The sequence below is a fragment of the Trichomycterus rosablanca genome, chromosome 9, assembly GCF_030014385.1.
Source record: "Trichomycterus rosablanca isolate fTriRos1 chromosome 9, fTriRos1.hap1, whole genome shotgun sequence".
NCBI classification, from domain to species: Eukaryota; Metazoa; Chordata; class Actinopteri; order Siluriformes; family Trichomycteridae; genus Trichomycterus; species Trichomycterus rosablanca.
Genome location: NC_085996.1, coordinates 18,065,535 through 18,086,312, shown reverse-complemented (window position 1 = coordinate 18,086,312; position 20,778 = coordinate 18,065,535). Strand labels below are relative to the sequence as shown.

The 20,778-nt window shown below is 34.1% G+C and overlaps 1 protein-coding gene across 1 annotated transcript in view; it reads left to right on the top strand.

The window, feature by feature from the left end:
* adgrg6 (adhesion G protein-coupled receptor G6) overlaps positions 1 to 20,451 on the top strand; it is a 74,579-nt gene extending 54,128 nt beyond the window's left edge. The window contains exons 11-29 of the mRNA XM_063002474.1: positions 2,655 to 2,728; positions 2,876 to 2,928; positions 3,007 to 3,048; positions 3,405 to 3,538; positions 8,032 to 8,161; positions 8,297 to 8,385; positions 8,497 to 8,698; positions 9,772 to 9,937; positions 10,307 to 10,447; positions 11,822 to 11,941; positions 12,065 to 12,110; positions 12,218 to 12,324; positions 13,666 to 13,793; positions 14,577 to 14,845; positions 15,846 to 15,948; positions 16,054 to 16,337; positions 16,678 to 16,779; positions 17,738 to 17,893; positions 19,574 to 20,451. Of these exons, the coding sequence (XP_062858544.1) occupies positions 2,655 to 2,728; positions 2,876 to 2,928; positions 3,007 to 3,048; positions 3,405 to 3,538; positions 8,032 to 8,161; positions 8,297 to 8,385; positions 8,497 to 8,698; positions 9,772 to 9,937; positions 10,307 to 10,447; positions 11,822 to 11,941; positions 12,065 to 12,110; positions 12,218 to 12,324; positions 13,666 to 13,793; positions 14,577 to 14,845; positions 15,846 to 15,948; positions 16,054 to 16,337; positions 16,678 to 16,779; positions 17,738 to 17,893; positions 19,574 to 19,758 (2,531 nt within the window). The 3' untranslated portion in view covers positions 19,759 to 20,451. The remainder of the gene's footprint in view (positions 1 to 2,654; positions 2,729 to 2,875; positions 2,929 to 3,006; positions 3,049 to 3,404; positions 3,539 to 8,031; positions 8,162 to 8,296; positions 8,386 to 8,496; positions 8,699 to 9,771; positions 9,938 to 10,306; positions 10,448 to 11,821; positions 11,942 to 12,064; positions 12,111 to 12,217; positions 12,325 to 13,665; positions 13,794 to 14,576; positions 14,846 to 15,845; positions 15,949 to 16,053; positions 16,338 to 16,677; positions 16,780 to 17,737; positions 17,894 to 19,573) is intronic.
* The last annotated feature ends 327 nt before the right edge of the window (positions 20,452 to 20,778 follow it).

Sequence of the window (20,778 nt, the reverse complement as noted above, 5' to 3'; positions counted from 1 at the left end):
TTGTTTTAGGGGGAGGGAATTATCGGTTTGTCATTTTCAGATTTAGATGGTCATTAATTTAGTGGCACAAGGAAATTATTAACATCAGTTTTAACACAAATCACTGCTTTCTAGTGCTCTTCATATTGCAAAAAGTGGGGTGTAGAGTCTCATTGTGTGATTTTTATTTTCTCTTTCTTAGGAGACTGTTCTAATGTTTACAGCTAAAAATTGTTAATATATTTAAAATTTCTTTTTAATGACTGAAAAAATATTGTTTCAGATGAGTAAAATTACTAAACGTACTGCTGTCTAAAAGAAATTATTACATCTCCATGTTAGAGTCTCCTAAGAAGGAAGCATTAGAGATTTGCCGTAGTCCAGCACTAACATTATGAAATACATGAGAGCCACCTTGTGCTTTCTGTGGGGCATAACAGTAGTTGGTTCACATATGAATAGATCATTTATTATTAAAGAAACAAAAATTAAGGACCCATATTGTACATTGTCTTTAGGAGCCTATTTATCAGCTTATTTTTTATTTTACTCCTCACACGATCTTTCAAAGGTCAAGTCACACCACAGCATCTTAACTGGGTTAACATTAGGAATCTGTATTGGTCATTCCAAATCACAATTTCATAACTATTCTGTTGTTGATTTACAAGTGTGTTTGGGTTACTGTCCTGTATCATCCTACCCCTTTTAAGCTATAAGTGATGGACTGAATCTATTGTTTTGAGAAAAAACAGCCACTGCACACCAACATCAAAACTCATTCCAATTGTAAAGCATGGTGGAGGTAACATCTCATCTGCATACGGCCTTAAAATCTAAAACGTTATAAAGAAAAGCTAGATTTAAAAAGCTGGTTAATAAGATAAGTTTGATGACTAGCTACAGATATTATTAACTATAACTGATGTATTAGTTTTAATAAGTTTTAATAAGTAACATTTTATAAATGGTCAGTGTGATTATTAAGTACAGACCCCATTTCCAGAAAGGTTGGGACATTTTGTAAAATGCAATTAAAAGAAGAATCTGTGATTTGTTAATACTCGTAAACTGACAAAAGTAAAAAGAAACTTTTTTACAGTTTTCACTGATCAGCTTTATTGCATTATGTTAATATTAACACATTTAAAATTTTATGTCTTTTATGTTTCATTGCATTCCTACTAACCCTTTTTAATGGTTTGGGAACTGAGGACACTAATTGTTACAGTTTTTTAAGTAGTTTTTTTGTCCATTCTTGCTTGATTCAGCTGCTTAAAAGTCTGTGGTCACCTTCATTTAATTTTCCTCTTCATAATGCACCACACATTTTCAATAGAACACAGATCTGGACTGCAGACAGGCCAGTCAAGTACACACATTCTGTGCCTACGAAGCCACACTTTTGTAGTATGTACAGAATGAGGCCTGGCATTGTCTTGCTGAAAAAATCTGGACTTCTCAGGAAAAGATGCCACCTTAATGGCAGCATGTTTTTCTTTAAAATCTCAATATGCATTTTCATGTCAGTGGTACCTTTATACATATGCAAGTCACTCATGCCAGGGTCACTAATGCCCCCATACCATGGCAGATGTTGGCTTTAGCACCTTTTACTGATAACAGTCTAAATGGCCCTCATCTGACCACAGCACACGTTTCCACTGTCTTTCGGTCTATCTGAGGTGAACTCGGCCCAGAGAAATCGGAGACGTTTCTGCATATAATTAATGTACAACATTTGTGTAATATATTTTCAGATTGAATTCCTTGATGCAGCAGTACACCGTGTTAAGTGACAATGACTTTCTTCAGTACTCACATGCCCATGTGGCTATATTTATCACAGTAGCATAATTTTTTTCTCATGCAATGCCATCTGGAAGCTCAAAGGCCAAGCACATTTAACAGTGATTTCTGGCTTTGCCCTACAGGGACTGAGATCTCTCCAGATTCCCTGAAACTATTTACAATATTATAAACAGTAGATGGTAAAAGTAATTGCTATCTTGTATTGAGCAATGTTCTTTTTGAACTGATTAACAATTCTCTCATGAATTTGGCACAAAGTGTTGAGCCAATCATTGCTTGCAAAGACTGATCCTTGTTTTAGTCCTCTTTTTTACACCCATTCATGATTGTCTCACCTGTTACCAATTCACCTGCTCATTGCATTTTACACAACTTCTCAACTGTCCAAACTTTTTCATTAATGGGTTTTGTATGTGGAAGTATAATTGTGTTTCAGCCAAAAAATAAAATAAATAGAAAAATATAGGTGCTAATTTGTGAGTGTGACATAAATTTTGTTTTTTTTGTTCAAACATTAAAAGGAATTCTCCTTATATGATGGGTCCTATAACAGAGAGGTTCAGTATTCATTCCAATATTTAATCCAATATTTAAAATATTTTCTATCATGTTAACAATTAAGAATTTAGAATCTAAATATCTTTTTAAGTTAGTAAGTCTGTTTAAGTTTTTTTTAAGTAATTCTATTACTACTGAAGTCTTGGTGCAAAAAGTTTTTTAACATATTTAAATTATTATTATTAACTAATATTATGGCGTATATACACTACTGCTATGCTCCACAGAAGTATAAAAGTGTTTTTTGTTTTTTTTATTACAGACAACTTTGTAAACAAATTTATTTTACTGTTTTTGATTGGCAGAGAAAGTATTCTACAGGATCTCTCTAACTGTAACAGATGATCAAGACATTACAGATGAAGCCATGGCACGTTGGGTATAACAGCATATCCTGTTACTACTATTATTTAAACATTTCTGCCTAAAATGAGTAAACTACATAACACAGTATTCAACTCTATATACACATACATTTACTGCATCAATCAATTTATCAATCTGTCTGTTGATCTATCTCTTCTAGTTTAACCAAACATTTCAGGACTGGAACTACACTGTTTACCTATTAAATGTCAGGTAAAAAGGTTTGCTAACCACGCATTACCAGATATTGATGTTGTGGTTAGTATTAACAAGTATTTGTCCTTTTTTCAGTGTTCAACCTAACACAGACTTATCCAGTACCCCAAATACAAGGTAAACTACCTCTCTAACTACTGTGGTGTATTCAACATGCCTTGATTGAAAAGTTGTTTGTGGACATTTACATATATAATTTGTAAATTTCAAAATTCCTTAGTATTTAGTGCTACTGAAAAGCAAGCAAGCACATTTTTGAAATTGACCATGCCAATTAATTTGTACATAATATAAATTTTTTATTATTTGTTTTTAAGCACATGCTCAGACTACTTTGTGTAGGTGGATTTGATCCAATCATTAGAAGTTGTTTTTTAAGGACAGAAATTTTGAAGCAATTCACCCTATTATGAATATGGCAAAACTAAATGCACAAAGTAAGAAATTCATAAATGTACATTTTGCTGTTTCAGACACAGTTTTAAAGCCCTGCTAATGTATAAACACACTGGAGGGAAGTTTTTGACAGACACTGACATTGAGAACTGGCTGAGGAGCATTTCTGCAACTGGTCTGGTGCTAAACAATGTTGCAGTAGAAGTCATTGGTATGAAATTTCTTTTTTTTGTACATTGTTTGATTCAACTAAAACTTGTCTTAACTCTTTCTACAGACTGATTATTCTGTACTTTGCACTTGTACTTTTTAGTACAGTACAAGGTTGCAGTACACTAACTATGAACGTTGTGAATGTTAGTGTAACTATATTTCTCAGTAACAAGGTTGTAGCTTTATTTTTTAATAGCTTCATTAGGTAAACAATTTTTTTTCTGTATTCAAAACTGCATTGTTGTATTTTCTTGCACTGAAACCAATGTGGCTTGCACACGAACAACAACAAATAATAATAATAAGCATTAGGGTTATAAATTGTCAGTTTAACAAATCTTCAAATTTATTAAAATGTTAAAATTTAGCTAATGACATTAGTTATTAGCTTATTACCAACACACTGTTACCTGGTGTGTCTTTTTACATTAAGTATATCATTAAATATCTTAATATATTTAAATAATAAATACTTTTACTTATTGAATGTCTTTATCTATTGCACACAGATTTTTGCTCACTTAAATTAATAAAATGAAGTTGACGGAAAAGAAATTCATTTCATTTTCATCAAGGCTTTAATACCATGGACAACGTGCAGCCCCCCCTTCCCCAAAAGGATAGGCCATCATGTCTGTGTAGATGTCCAGCCAGCTAATAGTGCTGCCAAGATTTAAACCTGAATGCCACCTGAACTTCATAAAAAAAAATTACAGTGTGGCCAAAAAGTATTTAGTCAGCCACTGATTGTGCAAGTTCTCCTACTTAGAAAGATGAGAGAGGTCTGTAATTTTCATCATAGGTACACTTCAACTATGAGAGACAAAATGAGAAAAAAAAATCCAGGAAATCACATTGTAGGATTTTTTAAGATTTTTTTTGTAAATGATGGTGGAAAATAAGTATTTGGTCAATAACAAAAGTTCAACTCAATACTTTGTAACATAACCTTTGTTGGCAATGACAGAGGTCAAACGTTTCCTGTAAGTCTTTACCAGGTTTGCACACACTGTAGCTGGTATTTTGGCCCATTCCTCCATGCAGATCTCCTCTAGAGCAGTGATGTTTTGGGGCTGTCGCTGGGCAACACGGACTCCACAAATTTTCTATGGGGTTGTGGTCTGGAGACTGGCTAGGCCACTCCAGGACCTTGAAATGCTTTTTACGGAGCCACTCCTTCATTGCCCGAGCGGTGTGTTTGGGATCATTGTCATGCTGGAAGACCCAGCCACATTCCATCTTCAATGCTCTTACTGATGGAAGGAGATTTTGGCTTAAAATCTCACGATACATGGCCCCGTTCATTCTTCCCTTAACACGGATCAGTCGTCCTGTCCCCTTTGCAGAAAGCATGATGTTTCCACCCCCATGCTTCACAGTAGGTATGGTGTGCAATTCAGCATTCCTCTTCCTCCAAACACGACGAGTTGAGTTTTTACCAAAAAGTTCCATTTTGGTTTCATCTGACCACATGATATTCTCCCAATCCTCTTCTGGATCATCCATATGCTCTCTGGCAAACTTCAGACGGGCCTGGACATGTACTGGCTGAAGCAGGGGGACACGCCTGGCACTGCAGGATTTGAGTCCCTCTCGGCGTAGTGTGTTACTGATGGTCCCTTTGTTACTTTGGTCCCAGCTCTCTGCAGGTCATTCATCAGGTCCCTCCGTGTAGTTCTGGGATTTTTGCTCACCGTTCTTATGGTCATTTTGACCCCACGGGATCGAGGGAGATTATCAATGGTCTTGTATGTCTTCCATTTTCTTACAATTGCTCCCACAGTTGATTTATTCACACCAACCTGCTTGCCTATTGTAGATTCACTCTTCCCAGCCTGGTGCAGGTCTACAATTTTCTTCCTGGTGTCCTTCGACAGCTCTTTGGTCTTGGCCATGGTTGACTGTTTGAGGCTGTGGACAGGTGTCTTTTATACAGATAACGAGGTCAAACAGGTGCCATTAATACAGGTAACGAGTGGAGGACAGAAAAGCTTCTTAAAGAAAAAGTTACAGGTCTGTGAGAGCCAGAAATCTTGCTTGTTTGTTATTGACCAAATACTTATTTTCCACCATAATTTACAAAAAAATTCTTTAAAAATCCTACAATGGGATTTCCTGTGATTTCCACTGTATGTTGCATGTATTATTATTTGTTGATTATTATAATACTTAATACTTATATTGGTTTATTAACACTTACCTTTATTAGTATTATAAATAGAATAGATAAAAAGTAAAGAATGTATAAAGTCTTTAGTGTAGTCATTGTTGCTGTTTTTTACCTGGTAAAAAGGTTTACTCTAGCTGAACTACATTTTTGTACAGTAACTTGCAATTTGCCATTTGTGGTAAAGTGTATTTTTAAAGTATCTTGCCCAACACAGCATTTTAAGCATTACTGCTATTACTGCGTTACTATTTTTTTTAATTACAAACCCCAAATTTATTAAAAACGAAATGTTTTGGCTGACCAACTTATTGTAATTATTTTGTACACGTTAACAAATTTTGAATTTGGTGCCTGCAAAACACTCAGAAAAGTTAAGAGAGGGAAGAGGTAACAATGATACGTTTATAGAATATTCAGTTATGCTGTATTGAAATGTCCAAAATAAACATGATTGGGTATAGAGTACATAGGATCCATTTTTTTGTCAGTTGCCAGAATCAGAATTAAGGAAACAAAAGGATCTATAAATGTAAACTAAGTGGCTGATTACAAAGAACAAACAAGAGAAAATAATCCAATTACCTGAGGTGGGATTCAATACCACACTAAAAAATTAGCTTTAAAAAAGTAGCTTTAAAGAGTAATTTAAAAGGGGCGAATGTGTAACACATGGTAAAAATGCTTTTGCCCTTTTTTTCAGTCTGTTGCAGGCATCTAAATCAAAATGTGTATTTACAAAATACAGTTACCTTGCTTAGAGAAGCACTGGAAATCTATTCTTTGTAATTTGACAGTTAAATAAATTTACCAAAAATCACAGATTCTTGTTATTTTAGGAAATGTCTCAACTTTTCAGGGAAATGGATTTTGTAAGTGAAAGAATTAAGAAACCACTTTAGATTTTTCTTAAATGAGCATCTCCACATGTCAGCCATTCCATTGCAGTGTCTGTTGAATTTCAACACAGGCACACTTCATTCTACTAGATGAGGCACTAATTAAATAATCACCTGAGCCAAATCTCATTTAAAAAGGAAAATCATAAAAACTACTGCTTTGGGTGAAAAAACAGTGCTAGTAGTATCTCAAAAGTAGTAAAAGGCAGCTGGGGTTAAGCTATGTAACAACTCCTTATTAATGAAAAGCAAAGCAATTCCATGCTGTGGTTTGCAGAAAAAAATCATTAGGATTTGACTGTGGAGTTCTGAGGTAAGGTCATCTTTTAGGATGAGTTCAAAACAGATTGGCCAACATCTGATCATCTAATAGTTAGATGGAGACCTGGAGAGGCCTACAAGCTACTGTCTTATGTTGCTAAAGCAAAATTTGGTTTGGTTTGGTATAGCATAGCTTAGCATAGTATAGTATGTGCTATACATTAACTATTTTTTATTGAACAAAAGTATGACTACCAAATATTTAAATATGTCCTGGCATACACACACTTTTCAGCCATATTGGATTAGGGCAAATGCCTATATGTAGCCCATGAGTAAAAGAATGGACAGTGTTGTAAAAAATTGCTCCCTCCTGATTTTTTGATTTTTTTAGCATAATCGTCACATTAAATTGTTTTAAAATCTCATACAAATTGTATTATGACTAGAACAACACAATAAAGTGGTTACACACAAGGAATATTCTTAAGGAATATGCAAAACCTGTATCACCTGTGTAAAATGTGATTGCCCTGCTAAAATGAATCACTGGTTGCACTGTGATTCTTTATCTGCAGCAACTGCAATTAAATCTTTCTGATAGCTGTAAATGTAATATTACTGTGAAAGAATTTTGACTTTTTTTGTTTGTTTTAATTAATAACACATTGTTTTGTTAAAAAAAAAATTATTTTAAGGGTTAGACTTTTTATATTTTTAGAGTGAGAATTAGCTAATACAGTAAACCCTTGACTTACGAATTTAATTGGTTCCGAAAGGCTGTTCCTACAAACCTATTTTTCCCAGAAGAAATAATGTAAATAGAATTAATCCGTGCCAGACCTCCCAAACCACCCCCTTACCTAATGTCTTAAATGGTCTTTTGTATAAATACAAGTATATTTTCCCTTAAATCTTTATAGTAGTATTATAGTATTATAGAATAGACATTCCTGTAATAAACAATAATAAACAACAAATGTTTGTATGGTAAACCGTTCGTAACTCAAGGGTCGACTGTAAACAAAAAAAAAACATTTTAGCTTATTAAGTGTGGCAAAAATGCTGAGTGTAATTTTAAACTGCCTGTAGGTGAAGAGAGACTTTTTAGAGTTGTTTTAAATATTTTTGTCATGTATTTAATGTGTCTGGTTGTGATTTTAGAAAACTGCCAGGCAGAGGAGAATCCACTTCATTATAAATGGCCTGAGAGCAGACCATCAGTCAATAATTTACCATCTTCAGTCATCCTTCCCTGCTTCCCTTACAAAGAACAGAATGCATCCAGGACATGGTATGTAGCCTAATGTTCCTTTAACTGTTTAACAATGCAGTACTGAATAAGGATGTGAGCTCAGGATTTAAAAGACAAAAATACTGGAAAAATGATACACAAAAGGAAGATTAAAATGAGATGTCATTCTTTCAGCATGATCAGCACAGAAAATTATACTTCATTTTGGGGACGACCAAACCTTGAAAACTGCACAGATATAGAAGACATTGACATTTCACAAGGTAGTATTTTAATTTGTACTTTCACTCTTAATTTTTGTTTTAATCATCAAACACACATAGTTTAGTAACTGTCAAAGTCAGATTTACAGAGTTTACCTTTCTAAATAACAGAAAATGCTGCAGAGGTGGCCGTTCAGCTTGCAGACATCACAAACAACGAGCTCTCCCATGTTGAGATATCCAAGGTGGTTCATATGGTGCAGAAATTGGTAAACGTGGTCCGGATCAATGCCACCTTGGCCTCTACTGTGGTAACAATAATCTCCAATGTGATGATTAGCCCTGATTCTGCTCAGCTGGCTGCCTCGGAAAGGTATGTATTTTTGGCTGTAGTATTAGTTACAGTTAACAGTTAAAACTTGGTTAATTTTAAATATGTTATTTTTTAAAGACAGACTTTTCCTTTGTTTGATTTTTTATATCACCAACAGCATGATTTCTACCTTTTGTCTTTGATATTGAATTAGATTAAGGTTCTACACTTGTAAATCTTGTAAAATTGCCAACTTATATGGAAAAGTTTAAAAGTTTACATCCAATAGTAATACATAAAAACATACTTCTTTATCCTTTAAAATTGTTTTTGTTTCAGAATATACATAACGCACCTAATATTTATCCCTTAACCATTTTCAAATCAATTAGCTGCTTCTAATAGCCATGAGCAAGCTTCTGAAACAACCTGGGATTTTTGACCTTATTTGACCTACTTAGCAGAATAAATCAAGTATACCTGAATTTGTTGTTTTTTCTCTATTTAGTATTCAAGTTTTCAGTCTTTCCAAAATGTGCAATGCAGCAACACATTATTCTGAATGAATGGGGCTGCACGGTGGCTAGTGCTGTTGGCTCACAGCAAGAAGGTCCTGGGTTTGATTCCTAGGTGGAGTGGTTTGGGTCCTTTCTGTGTAGAGTTTGCATGCGCTTGAGCTGTCATTAAAATCCTAATAAATAAACAAACAAACTTTGAATGATCTCTTTTAGCTAGTTTCGATAAAGGTCATCACAGCAACATATTTGATTTGGTTTTTATACTGGATGCACTTCCTATTTATCTGTGTTGGGACCGGCACTGAAGTTGCCAAACAAGTAATTGCAAATAATCAAGCAGCTAAGGGTTTGCATCAAACAAGATTAGGCAAACAGTTCCACTTTTCCGTGTAGTATTAGGTGATGTAACACACTGGTAAACATTATATTTACAAAATACATTTTAGTTGGTCAGTGAAAACACAATATTTTCATTGTACTTTTTGATTAAATAACGGTTCAAGACAAGTAAAAAATTATACTCTTGTTTTTACTTCATTTTATTAAAAATAACCCAACATTTCTGGAAAGTGTGTTTGTATTTTGTGTGCTTCATGACTGTGTTCTTTCTTCTAGAACTCTGAAAACTGTGGATGAACTGGTGCAGAAGATTGAGTTTGATGGCCCTTCTCTGGCCATCACCTCTAAGCACTTGGCAGTGGGAATTTCTGCCATTAACATTAGCAATTTCAGCGGGGCCAATTTCAGTGCTTTTACAGCTCTAAATTCTTCTGACCCTCAGGTACCACTTTCTGTGCTGTTAGTATGTTTCAAGCGAACAGCAATAAGGCTTGGTGGCTTAAATTAACAGCACACAGCTTAAAGAAGTTTAAGGCATGATGATGTTACAACAGGGATAGATTGCTGTATTTTATTAATACTTGTTCAGATGTTCATATTATTTGATCACTGCAGTAGACCTTCTGAATTACATTGCTTTACATGGAGCTACGCAATTTGAGAATATTCTGTATACTCACTTACCATATTAATAAACTCCAAATGAGAAGATCAGAATCAAGTTAGTGATTATCTGAGGACTGCTAAATTCAAAGGATGTCTAGAACTTTTGAGTAATAAGAAACATTCTTCTCTGCACCATTTTTTTCAGATTGATTTTGAATCAGATATCCAGAATCCCCTAGCTGTTATTTCTCTGCCTGCCACGTTGCTTCATAATGTGAGCAGAGCTGAGATTGAGACCATTTCCAGAATTCACTTCATGTTCTTCAGCAAGACAGGACTTTTTCAGGTAAGAGCTGTCCCAAACAGAGATAGATTTTATTTGTGTTTTATTTGTTTACTGTGATGGCAAGGGACAATTTGGGTTATGGTGCACAATATTAAATGTACTAACTTTTTCTTTAAAGATATCTAACTCACATATTATTTAATGTTTTTATTTGTTTTATTTTATTTTTATTACGTTTTGGATCACTTATGGTAAAGTAATAGATCTGGTAAAAATACCCTGTGACTATGAGTACTAATGTCTAGGGTCAATTAATATCTGTGCAAAAAATTATTAATCATTGGTTCATATAAATGTAGTAATTTAGGTACATCTAATACTTTTAATTATTAACTTTGACCTGTTAATAATTTTGTAATTAATATTAATAATATGTAATAATAACAATTTTTTTAGTAAAATTTAGCAAATAAAAACAGTAAACATCTTTAAAAACATTCTTTGAAAAACTGGGTAATGTAAAAATATAAACAAGTAAAGATGAATTTACTTCACACGAGTAAAATTACTTATCCAAGTAATTCCTTGAGTAGAAGTAAGAAAGTATCTATTGAGAAGGTTTTTATACCTTGTAAATATAATTTTGTAATTTCTTACCTAAAAAATACTTTCTTGGAAGGATATCAAGAACAAGTGCATTATTATGGTAGAATTAAATAGGCCATTTCGGATTATTTATAATAGTAGTAGCAAGGTTGCAGTTTCTACTTAATTTTTAGATTTGCTGATCTCTCACAGGCGGCAAAGTGTAACTGCCATATGCAAATGCCATCTATGTATGTGATATGTCTTGTGATATTCCAACTATTACCCTTTATTAGATTTGTTTTATTTGTATTTTGCCATCTTCCACATGTCTGTACATGGGGATATTTTCTAACACAAGGTCTGGTAGCCAAATTATTTTTTTTTACTGCACAGACAACTATGTAGAATTTGAACTTCAGAACCTACAATCTAGTCATAATAAAGTGATAGCACTTGAGGTTCAGCCCCAAATATAAATTATCAGGAAAACATGCTACAACTAACAAATGCTGTCTTACAAGTACAGATTACAAATTACTTATTAGAATAAATGTAGCTCAGTACTGCTGCACACCTGTGAAACACATTCTGTAAAATAAATATTTGATAACACAATAGTATACTAAACCCCAGACAATCATTTTAAAATCCAAATCACATTAAAATACAATTACACCTATCCACAGTTGGGAATAAATTAAATATTAGTTTTTATAAAGTTTCTTGGGTTAGATCATTGTATTGCAAACAATCTTTTTAAATCTGATTGTGTGTCTTCCATTTCTAGTTCGTACAGTCTTTGCCAGGAACCATTGTGTGAAACTGAATACTAATTGTTTTCTTTAGGATGAGCCGAGCAACGGGCTGACCTTAAACAGTTATGTGGTGGCCAGCAGTGTTGGCAACTTGACCATTAGTAATCTGAGAGACCCTGTCCAAATAGAAATTTCCCATCTGCAGTACCAGGTATCCTAAACAACAATTTTTACCAGAATAAGGATCATGTAGTCCCCCACTACATTTTCTATTACATTTCGTTACATTATAAATATCATGTTAGGAATATGAATCAATCTGTCTTTATTTCAGAGGAATTCAAATCGACTATGTGTGTTTTGGGATTTTGGCCTGAAAAGTAAGTCTGCAGTTATTGACTTTTTGTCAAGTATGTTCTTTATCTTTTGTGTATGACGGGACATGTGTTGTCTCTGGAGATGTGTAATTTTACTGTATATCCAACAGATGGTAATGGAGGATGGAATAGTGAGGGTTGTCGTCTCGGTCCAGAATCAAGTGAAAACAGAACAGTGTGTCTGTGTAACCATTTAACACACTTTGGTGTTCTGATGGTAAGATGCATATCACCATGTTTTGTGTTTTTATTTGTATTATTTTTTATTTCCATGAAAGTATCTACACTAACAGCCTAAATTTGTTTGCAATAAAGATTTCTAGAGGTGTCATAGTATCCCATGGTACAGTTTAAAAAAAAATGTTTTTAATGAAAACATTTCCCCACTGTAATAAAATCATTGGCTTAGTGAAGTGTCCTGTTTTCTCTGGAAAAAGATGCTTGTTTAGAACTGTCATAAATGTCATTTATGATATTTGGTGAGCCTGTTTAACATTATTGTAAAATCACTTTGCTTATAATTTCAGAATTTTGCTTTTTTTATTTCTTTTTTTCTCACATGGGAAGATGTGGGTTGTTTGGTTGGATAAGGGTATGTTTGGGCTTACTGGGTTGTTACTATGTGTGCTAATAGGTTTTTATTTAAATAGTTTTAATAGTCTTTACACAATATACAAACCTTCCAACAGATCTGTTCTATCACATCTTAAGTGTGTATTATTGGATTCAGATCAGCTGACTTGAACGGCATTTGAAATACACTAAACTTAGGGAACCAGCTTAACCTGATCTGTGCTTTGTGAGACTGTGCATTGTTATGCTGGATATGTAATCATTATAAGTAAATTGTAGCCAAGATGTACATGATCAACAATGATACTTAAGGGTGTGAAAACGTTTAAGGTGTTTTCCACACAATCATCACCACCAGCCTAGTGACACAGGGCTGGGCGAAAGAGACATGAGGTGGATCTATGGATTTACACTGATAATAAGTTCTGACCCTCATTTCTACATGCTGCAGTAGAAACTGGGATTTATCAGACTAGACCAGACTTTTTTTTTCTTTTCTTGGTTTTATTAGTAGTTATTTAGGTTATCATAGACTTCCTGTAAGTTCAGGGTTTGACATTCTTATTTTACCTTTCTCATCATCATCAACGCATTTTCACCTGAAGACCTGCAGCTCACTGGATGTTTTGTTTTATGTATGCAAAACTCAACAATTTTTTGACATCCTCAGACTAGCCTGTCTGGCAGAAACAACAATCATCTTATTGTTAAATCCTCAATAATGCTTTAGGCGTCCACTTTATCCATTTATCCCTGCTTTGTGGGTGTGAGGAATTGCCTTTTGTCATTTCCGATTCCCAGTGGTTGGTTTCCTTCCACTGTATATGCAGACTGAAAAAATGTAGGTTTAGATGCAATTCAAAGCTTTAAATGTTTAAATCATGTTTGTAAATGTATAAACAGGCAGAAACATGCTGACAAACTGTTTTTGTAATATTGTGAATTGAAATATTTTGTCTAAAACATCTGTCTCTCCTTTATATAGGACATATCTGGGGCTGCAGCACAAATTAATGAAAGGAACACCAGGATTCTCACCTTTATCACGTACATTGGATGTGGCCTTTCAGCCATCTTCTCAGCTGTGACATTACTAACTTACATTGCATTTGAGTAAGTTTTACACATGGTCTTTGTGCTTCTTGAAATATGAAAATACAAAAGACTGCAATGACATGTCGTCTTAGCTTTTAGGTACATCTATTTGTAAAATTTCAGCCTGTTTTGTCTTTATTTTGTTTAAGGTACAGGGACCAGATTTTAATACAAAATAATCTAGGCCAAATGTATTTTCTAATTGAGGTGTGGCTGTAAATAAATTGCCCAGCTGTGCTCCACATCACAGATCTTTTTATTACTTCATATTAACAAATTATTTACAATCCATACACAATAAAGTACGTGTTATGGTGTGTGTTATGGTGTGCTAGCCCACTAGCACTACCACTGAAATCCAGGGTCCGATCCCGATATCTCTGTCTTCATATAGACGTATTTGTTTTATTTCAGATCTTTATTTTGTTTCTTTGTCCGCCTTCATTACACAGTATTGTTCTACCTCTGCTAAGCTGCTACCTCTGCTAAATTGGATTCATTTCCAGTTCTTGCAGGTGCAGGGTTACACCTGGCACCTCAGTAAAGCCATGCGATTTCAGAAAGGATTTGTTACAAACTGATTTGATTTTATCACACCTCCTAGCCACAAAGCATACGTGTTGCTAGTATCTAAATGAGCAGGGTATTTAAAGCATTACCGATCAATTTTAAGGATGTTCTTTTATATTTTACAAATAAAAGCGCATGTCAAAATCTTATGGAAATCACTTCCCAATCTTGGGTGGTTTTTCATCATTATTTAACATGCACAATGCATTCATACAAGACTTTTTTACTTAGGAAACTGCGAAGAGATTATCCATCAAAGATCCTGATGAATCTGTGCACCTCGCTACTCTTCCTCAACATGGTGTTTCTGCTGGATGGCTGGTTGGCGTCCTATGAAATGCAGGGTTTGTGTATAGCTGTGGCTGCATTGCTGCACTTCTTCTTGCTCACCTCATTCACTTGGATGGGCCTTGAGTCTATTCACATGTATATTGCCTTAGTCAAGGTATTCAACACCTACATCCGAAGGTACATCCTCAAGTTCTGCATTGTTGGATGGGGTGAGTCACAGTATTTTTTGTTTTAGTGGTTGCATCTCACATATATAATTCTGTCTGGCAAGCATTTATTATTTTTTTTCAGGTGATGGCTTGTTGTTAACCGATTTATGACTATTATGACTATTATGACCAAACTTACTGCAAAGAACTAAAAGAGCATTGTAAAGTTTAGGAAAACAAAAATTGCTTTTCCCACATATCCGAAATCACTCTCTCTAGGTGTAAATCCATGTGGTATAATTATGGGTAAGTCAACTATATTAGCCAACTGTGCCGTACTGATCAAATAAAGAAAAACACATAATTACACAAATTAAAGTGATGTATGTTATACACAAAACTAAATAAGAAGGCAAATCAAATAATAAAGCTGCAGTGAGGTTATCAAAACATCCCAACATAAGGTAGCCTAAATCTAAAGACGAACCCTGGGAAGTGCTGAAAGAAGCTTGGTATAATATGTCAGAAGATTATTTCAAAGAACTTCAGGACAGTCTCCCCAAAAGGACTTTAAGATGTGCTTAGTGTCAAGGGAGGTCACACTAAATACTGACTTTTGCCTATAGAAGCCATTTTTGTTGTGAAAAATGTTTTTAATTTATTTTGTGTATATTTCTTGTATTTTCTGTTTGTATCTTATTAAAGAGACTGAAAAGTGAATATGGATTGACATTAAAACTTTGCTAAAACAACAAAGCTAGTACTGACCTAAGACTTACAGTACTGTATACTTACCAGCCACTTTATTAGAAACATCGTGTTCGTAGTAAAGATTTAGTTTTGTGTAGATTTTTATCCATGTTTACATGATTTTTATCATCATAATTGCTCCACATTTATGCTGCAAATTTATATTTCTACCAATTCCCAAAGATGCTTAATTAGATTTAAATTTGGTGACTGGAAAAACTATTGCAATAAACTACACTATTAATCTTTATTTTCTCTATACTGTACTACACCAACTAAAGTATTATCTTCTTTTTGCTTGGTTATCTAGGTCTTCCAGCTGTGATCGTAGCCATTGTGGTTGCAGTGGACAAAAATTCTTATGGCAAGGAGTATTACGGGAGAGAAGAAAATAGCCATGGGTTATCGGAATTGTATGTTAACAATATCATTGAAATGTACATTTAAAATAGTTGTTGTGATTTGGTTAAGATAATACTAATAATCTTCTTGTTTATCTTAATCTTCCTATTTTTAAGCTGCTGGATACAAAAAAGGGTGGTCTTCTACGTGACATGCGTGGCGTATTTCTCCATTGTCTTCCTTATGAATGTGGCAATGTTCATTGTCGTGATGATGCAGATCTGTGGCAGAAATGGCAAGCGCAGCAACCGCACTTTTCAGGAGGAGGTGCTACGTAACCTACGTAGTGTGATCAGCCTCACCTTCCTACTTGGCATGACCTGGGGCTTTGCTTTTTTCGCATGGGGCCCTGTCAGCTTGGTGTTCATGTACCTCTTCTCCATTTTTAACTCCCTGCAAGGTGTGTTCATAGTTAAACACCATGAAAAGTTATTCTTTAACGGAAACATATTGAGTGCAAATATGCTTCACAAAATCAATTTTACACCAAACAGTCCCAACTGAATATAAATCTCTTGAAATACACTATGTATTTAAAACATGGCAAAGTTACACATTTTCTTTTTGTAGTTCTGCTAAGAAGCTAAACAATTACAAATGAGGACAAATTTCTGAAGCTATAATTGCTGACAACATGATTGTTACTGACAGACGACCATTTTTGTCATATTATGTGATCACAGAAAACCAGCACATCCATAAAAATAACATTTTTATTATTTCTTTCATTCATCTAACAGGGCTATTCATATTCATATTCCATTGTGCTCTGAAAGAAAATGTTCAGAAGCAGTGGAGAAGATACTTGTGCTGTGGAAAGCTACGTTTGTCAGATAATTCAGGTAAATATATAAAAAATAAAAAAACTTTGGACAGTATGAAAAATTTAAATAAAAAAACAAGTTTCTTACATTTACTTTGACTTCTATTTCATTGCAGACAGTAGGAACCCAATATATTTCTTGTCAAGTCAGCTTCATTTTAATTGTTAATATACTTCCATTCTTTATTGTGTAATGTTATGAAATAGTGTTACTTGAAAATTCTTTAAACCTTTCACTCTTATTTCACCAATAAGGCATCATGAACATTTCATAAATTGTTCATTCTTTGTAAATTGCACATTCATATTTGCAAAATATAATTAAATTATATTAAAATTGGTCAGCCAAAATGTTAAAAGTCTTTTTTCATTCATTTATTAAGTCATTGTCTGTTTTACCACCGCTTTATCCTATTCAGAGACACAGTGGGTACAATTCATCAGGCGAACAGTACACACACACACATTCACACACTCAAGATAATTAGCAGATTACAGGATCCTGTTTTTTGCATTTAACAAGTTCCACCCAAAATAAATTTTAAATTTAGCCCATTTATTTGCTCAGGGGTGTATATAACAGGTTTAAGTCATTTTCATTCAATGACTGAAGTGTGTGAGAGCTGCTGCTTTCTTTGTTTAATTCTGGCTTACAAATTTGGTTGAATTTACTTTTTTACTAGAAAGATAGTTAATGCTATGCATGAATAATATGTGTATAAAGCACACATTGTGGTCTATGATTTTATAATGAATATCATATAATAATAACAATAATTTTAATAGTGCAACACAAAAATGTCCTTTTTTGAGAACAGAAAATCTTGTCAGATTTGTATCATAAATATTAAACAATTTTCTACATCTGTTCTGCTCCACCTATCAAGTAGTCTACTATAAATTGTCAGAGTTATTTAAAATGTTAAAGTACTGTATATTCTTGCAAAGTAACATGACCTAACACTCAATTGTTGCAGACTGGAGCAAGACTCCTACAAACAACACCAAAAAGGTGAGCTCAGACAATCTTGGAAAATCACTGTCCTCAAGTTCCTTTGGCTCCACCACTGCCCACTGGACATCCAAGGCAAAAGCCACATTGAATCCCTTTGCAAAGCATCACAGAAGTTCAGGTGAGCCCTTTTTTAACACATACTGCTTGAAGTAATTATATTGTTACTTGTTTCTAATATTTTACTCTTCCACTAAATTTAAAATAATTAATGTGTATTATGTGGAAACGTTATGCTTGTCAGCAAGTGACAATGCACCATATAACAATCATTATCAAGATTTCTTATTATAATGTTCTAGCCATTGGAGCTTTTCCAAAAAAAGCTGGCATGCTAACACTATGTAGACAAGATTTTTTATATATTTTAATACATTGTTTAAGGTTATTTATGTGATACAACATAATGTATGATACAACATAATGTTTGTATGACCCAAAAAGCTATTTTCTGTGGTACTCATTGCACTGAATTGCTGCCTGTCCAAATTTAGTAGTGTTGTTTGTTTTTTATTTATGCTTGTGGTATAGGTCTTTTTCACCGCTAGTGCAATGGAGTGTCTTATTAAGGTAAAACAACACAAGTTTGTGTGTAACTTTGTGCACCTCACACCTCCCACCTACTTATACTGACTGGATTTAATTTAAAGTCATGTTGTGAAAAATTTGTTTTTCTAATTCTTTAAATTAGAAAATGGCACATTAGTTGGTGAATTGCACATTGCCACAGTTGTCAACATTATCTGGTTAGCTAGCCAGTGAAATTATACAGTGTTATAATTAAAGTAATATTAATACTACTAATACTAATATTATTAATAATAATATGGATTACCTGTTGCCACAGATGGTGGTGTTGGTACCTTACAGGTCCCTGGATCCATATTTAGTCCTTGCCCCTGTTTTTTGCTTGTGTGTGGATTTCTTTTGACCAGCTTTTTAAAGCATGTCAATAGTTGAATTGCTCACTCTTAATTGCCTCTTTATGTGAGTGAATATGAGTGGGTGAATTTCTTATGCCCTGCAATGAACTGGTGCAGTGTTTACTATTGCTCTTTGTATTCCACCACTATTAGTGCCACCACTTTAACCAGACAGTGTGGGTCAGTAAAATGGCATGGAATGTTTCTAAATAGAACACTTAGGTCTTTCACCATCTACAGTTCATATAATCAATATCATGAAAAGAAACGCAGGCAAATTATCTGGGACCAAAGTCATCAGAGATGGACTGAAAGTCAATAAACATGTTCTGTGGTCAGACAAGTCTACGTTTCAGCTTGTTTTTGAGAAAAAAATGTATATATATGTGAAGGTACCATCGATGTTTTGGAGAGACATAGGCAGCCGTCAAGATGATTTTTTTTCCCAGGAACTCCATGTCTATTTTAGCAGGACAATGTCTGATTCTGCATGAGTTAAAACAGCATGACTTTATAGACACAGAAGGTGTGTGCTTGACTGGCATGCCTGCAGTCCAGATCTGTCTCCTGTTCTACATATATCCTGCATCATGAAGAGGACAATGGCAACCACAGACTGTTAAGCAGCTCAAGTCTTGCATTTTTGTTTGTATCTGAAAATAATGACAATCTTTTCTTTGTTCTTTTGTGTTAAATAAAGTTTGAAGACAATTAACAAAATAACAGATTTTTATTGCATTTTTAGAAAAGGGCTTTGTAGATTGATTTCAGAAAATGTAAAACCAATAGCCCATAACAGAACTTTAAGGATTACGTATCAACTATTTCCTTCACCACATACTTTACCACGCACTAACTTGTTTTGGCTTGACTTGCAGGTAAAGGTTGCTCCAACCAAAGTGGCCAAAAGTGCAGCGCTTCTGATGCCGACGCATCCAACTCCTCCATTTTACCTGTTCACCAGGTTCTGGACAAGGTGAAAGGCTACTGTTCTGTACGCTCAGATAACTTCTACAAAAACATCATTTTGTCAGACAGCTTTGGTAACACCACCAAGTTTTAAATAGAAAGTACACTGGGCATCAACCTGTGATGGACAGACATTTTTTATTAAGATCAGCAAATTCCTAGCCATGTGTATACTGTATCATATTTAACTAATCAATCAGAGTGACAGAAAAAAAGTTTAACCCCATGAGAAATTTTTTTTAAAAAGTGGGTTTTGCAAACTGTGATGTTAAGTTCTGGAAATATTCATTGTATATTTTACTGTATTGTCTTTTTTTGGGGATGGGGGAGGGGGTGGTTGATGCAATGCCTTTGTTTTTGGATTTAAATCAGCTTTTTTGTATAGACATAGTCATTGTACATTTGTTTATACTTTTCTCTTGTGTATACTTTTGTTTTCTAAGTAACAAACATGTGCAGGACCATTGTTCCCAAGAATTTAGAACATTAGTTAAACATAGATATAGATTAGAAAATCAACATTACGCCATTACAGTCCATACTCTGTCATTCTACTATATTTATTGGTAACCTTTTTATCCTTAAATTAGACCAGGTAAGCATTTCCACTGTATAGTTGTTTTATACTATTTATGACTGAAGCCCATACCTGCTTTACTACTGATAAACAATAGAAGAGTTGTTTTAACTACATGCACATTGCTCATTGCTCTACCAAAGAGCTGCTCTGTCTACAAACAGTTAGGTTTAACATCAAGGTCTGTCAAAATAAAAACTTAAAAATTTACTATTATTATTATTATTGTTATTATTATTATTATTATAAACTGTCAAGAGAGTTAACCTACAATGTTTCATGTGTTATTACATTTCCATTGTTCTACCATGACTTACACTTTTTGAGAATGTGTAAGTTTAACTGTATATTATATTAAAGAGCTTAAACAAGCTGCTATCTGATCTGTCTCCTTAAAAATCTAAAAACAATATTTTAAAAACAAGAGTAGCAGTAAACTACACACCATGGATCCAGCAATAATGTTCTATGTGCTCACTTGTTCACTTTCTTCCTCTTCTTTTGAAGCTGAAATGCAAGTGGTAAATGGATGTAAAA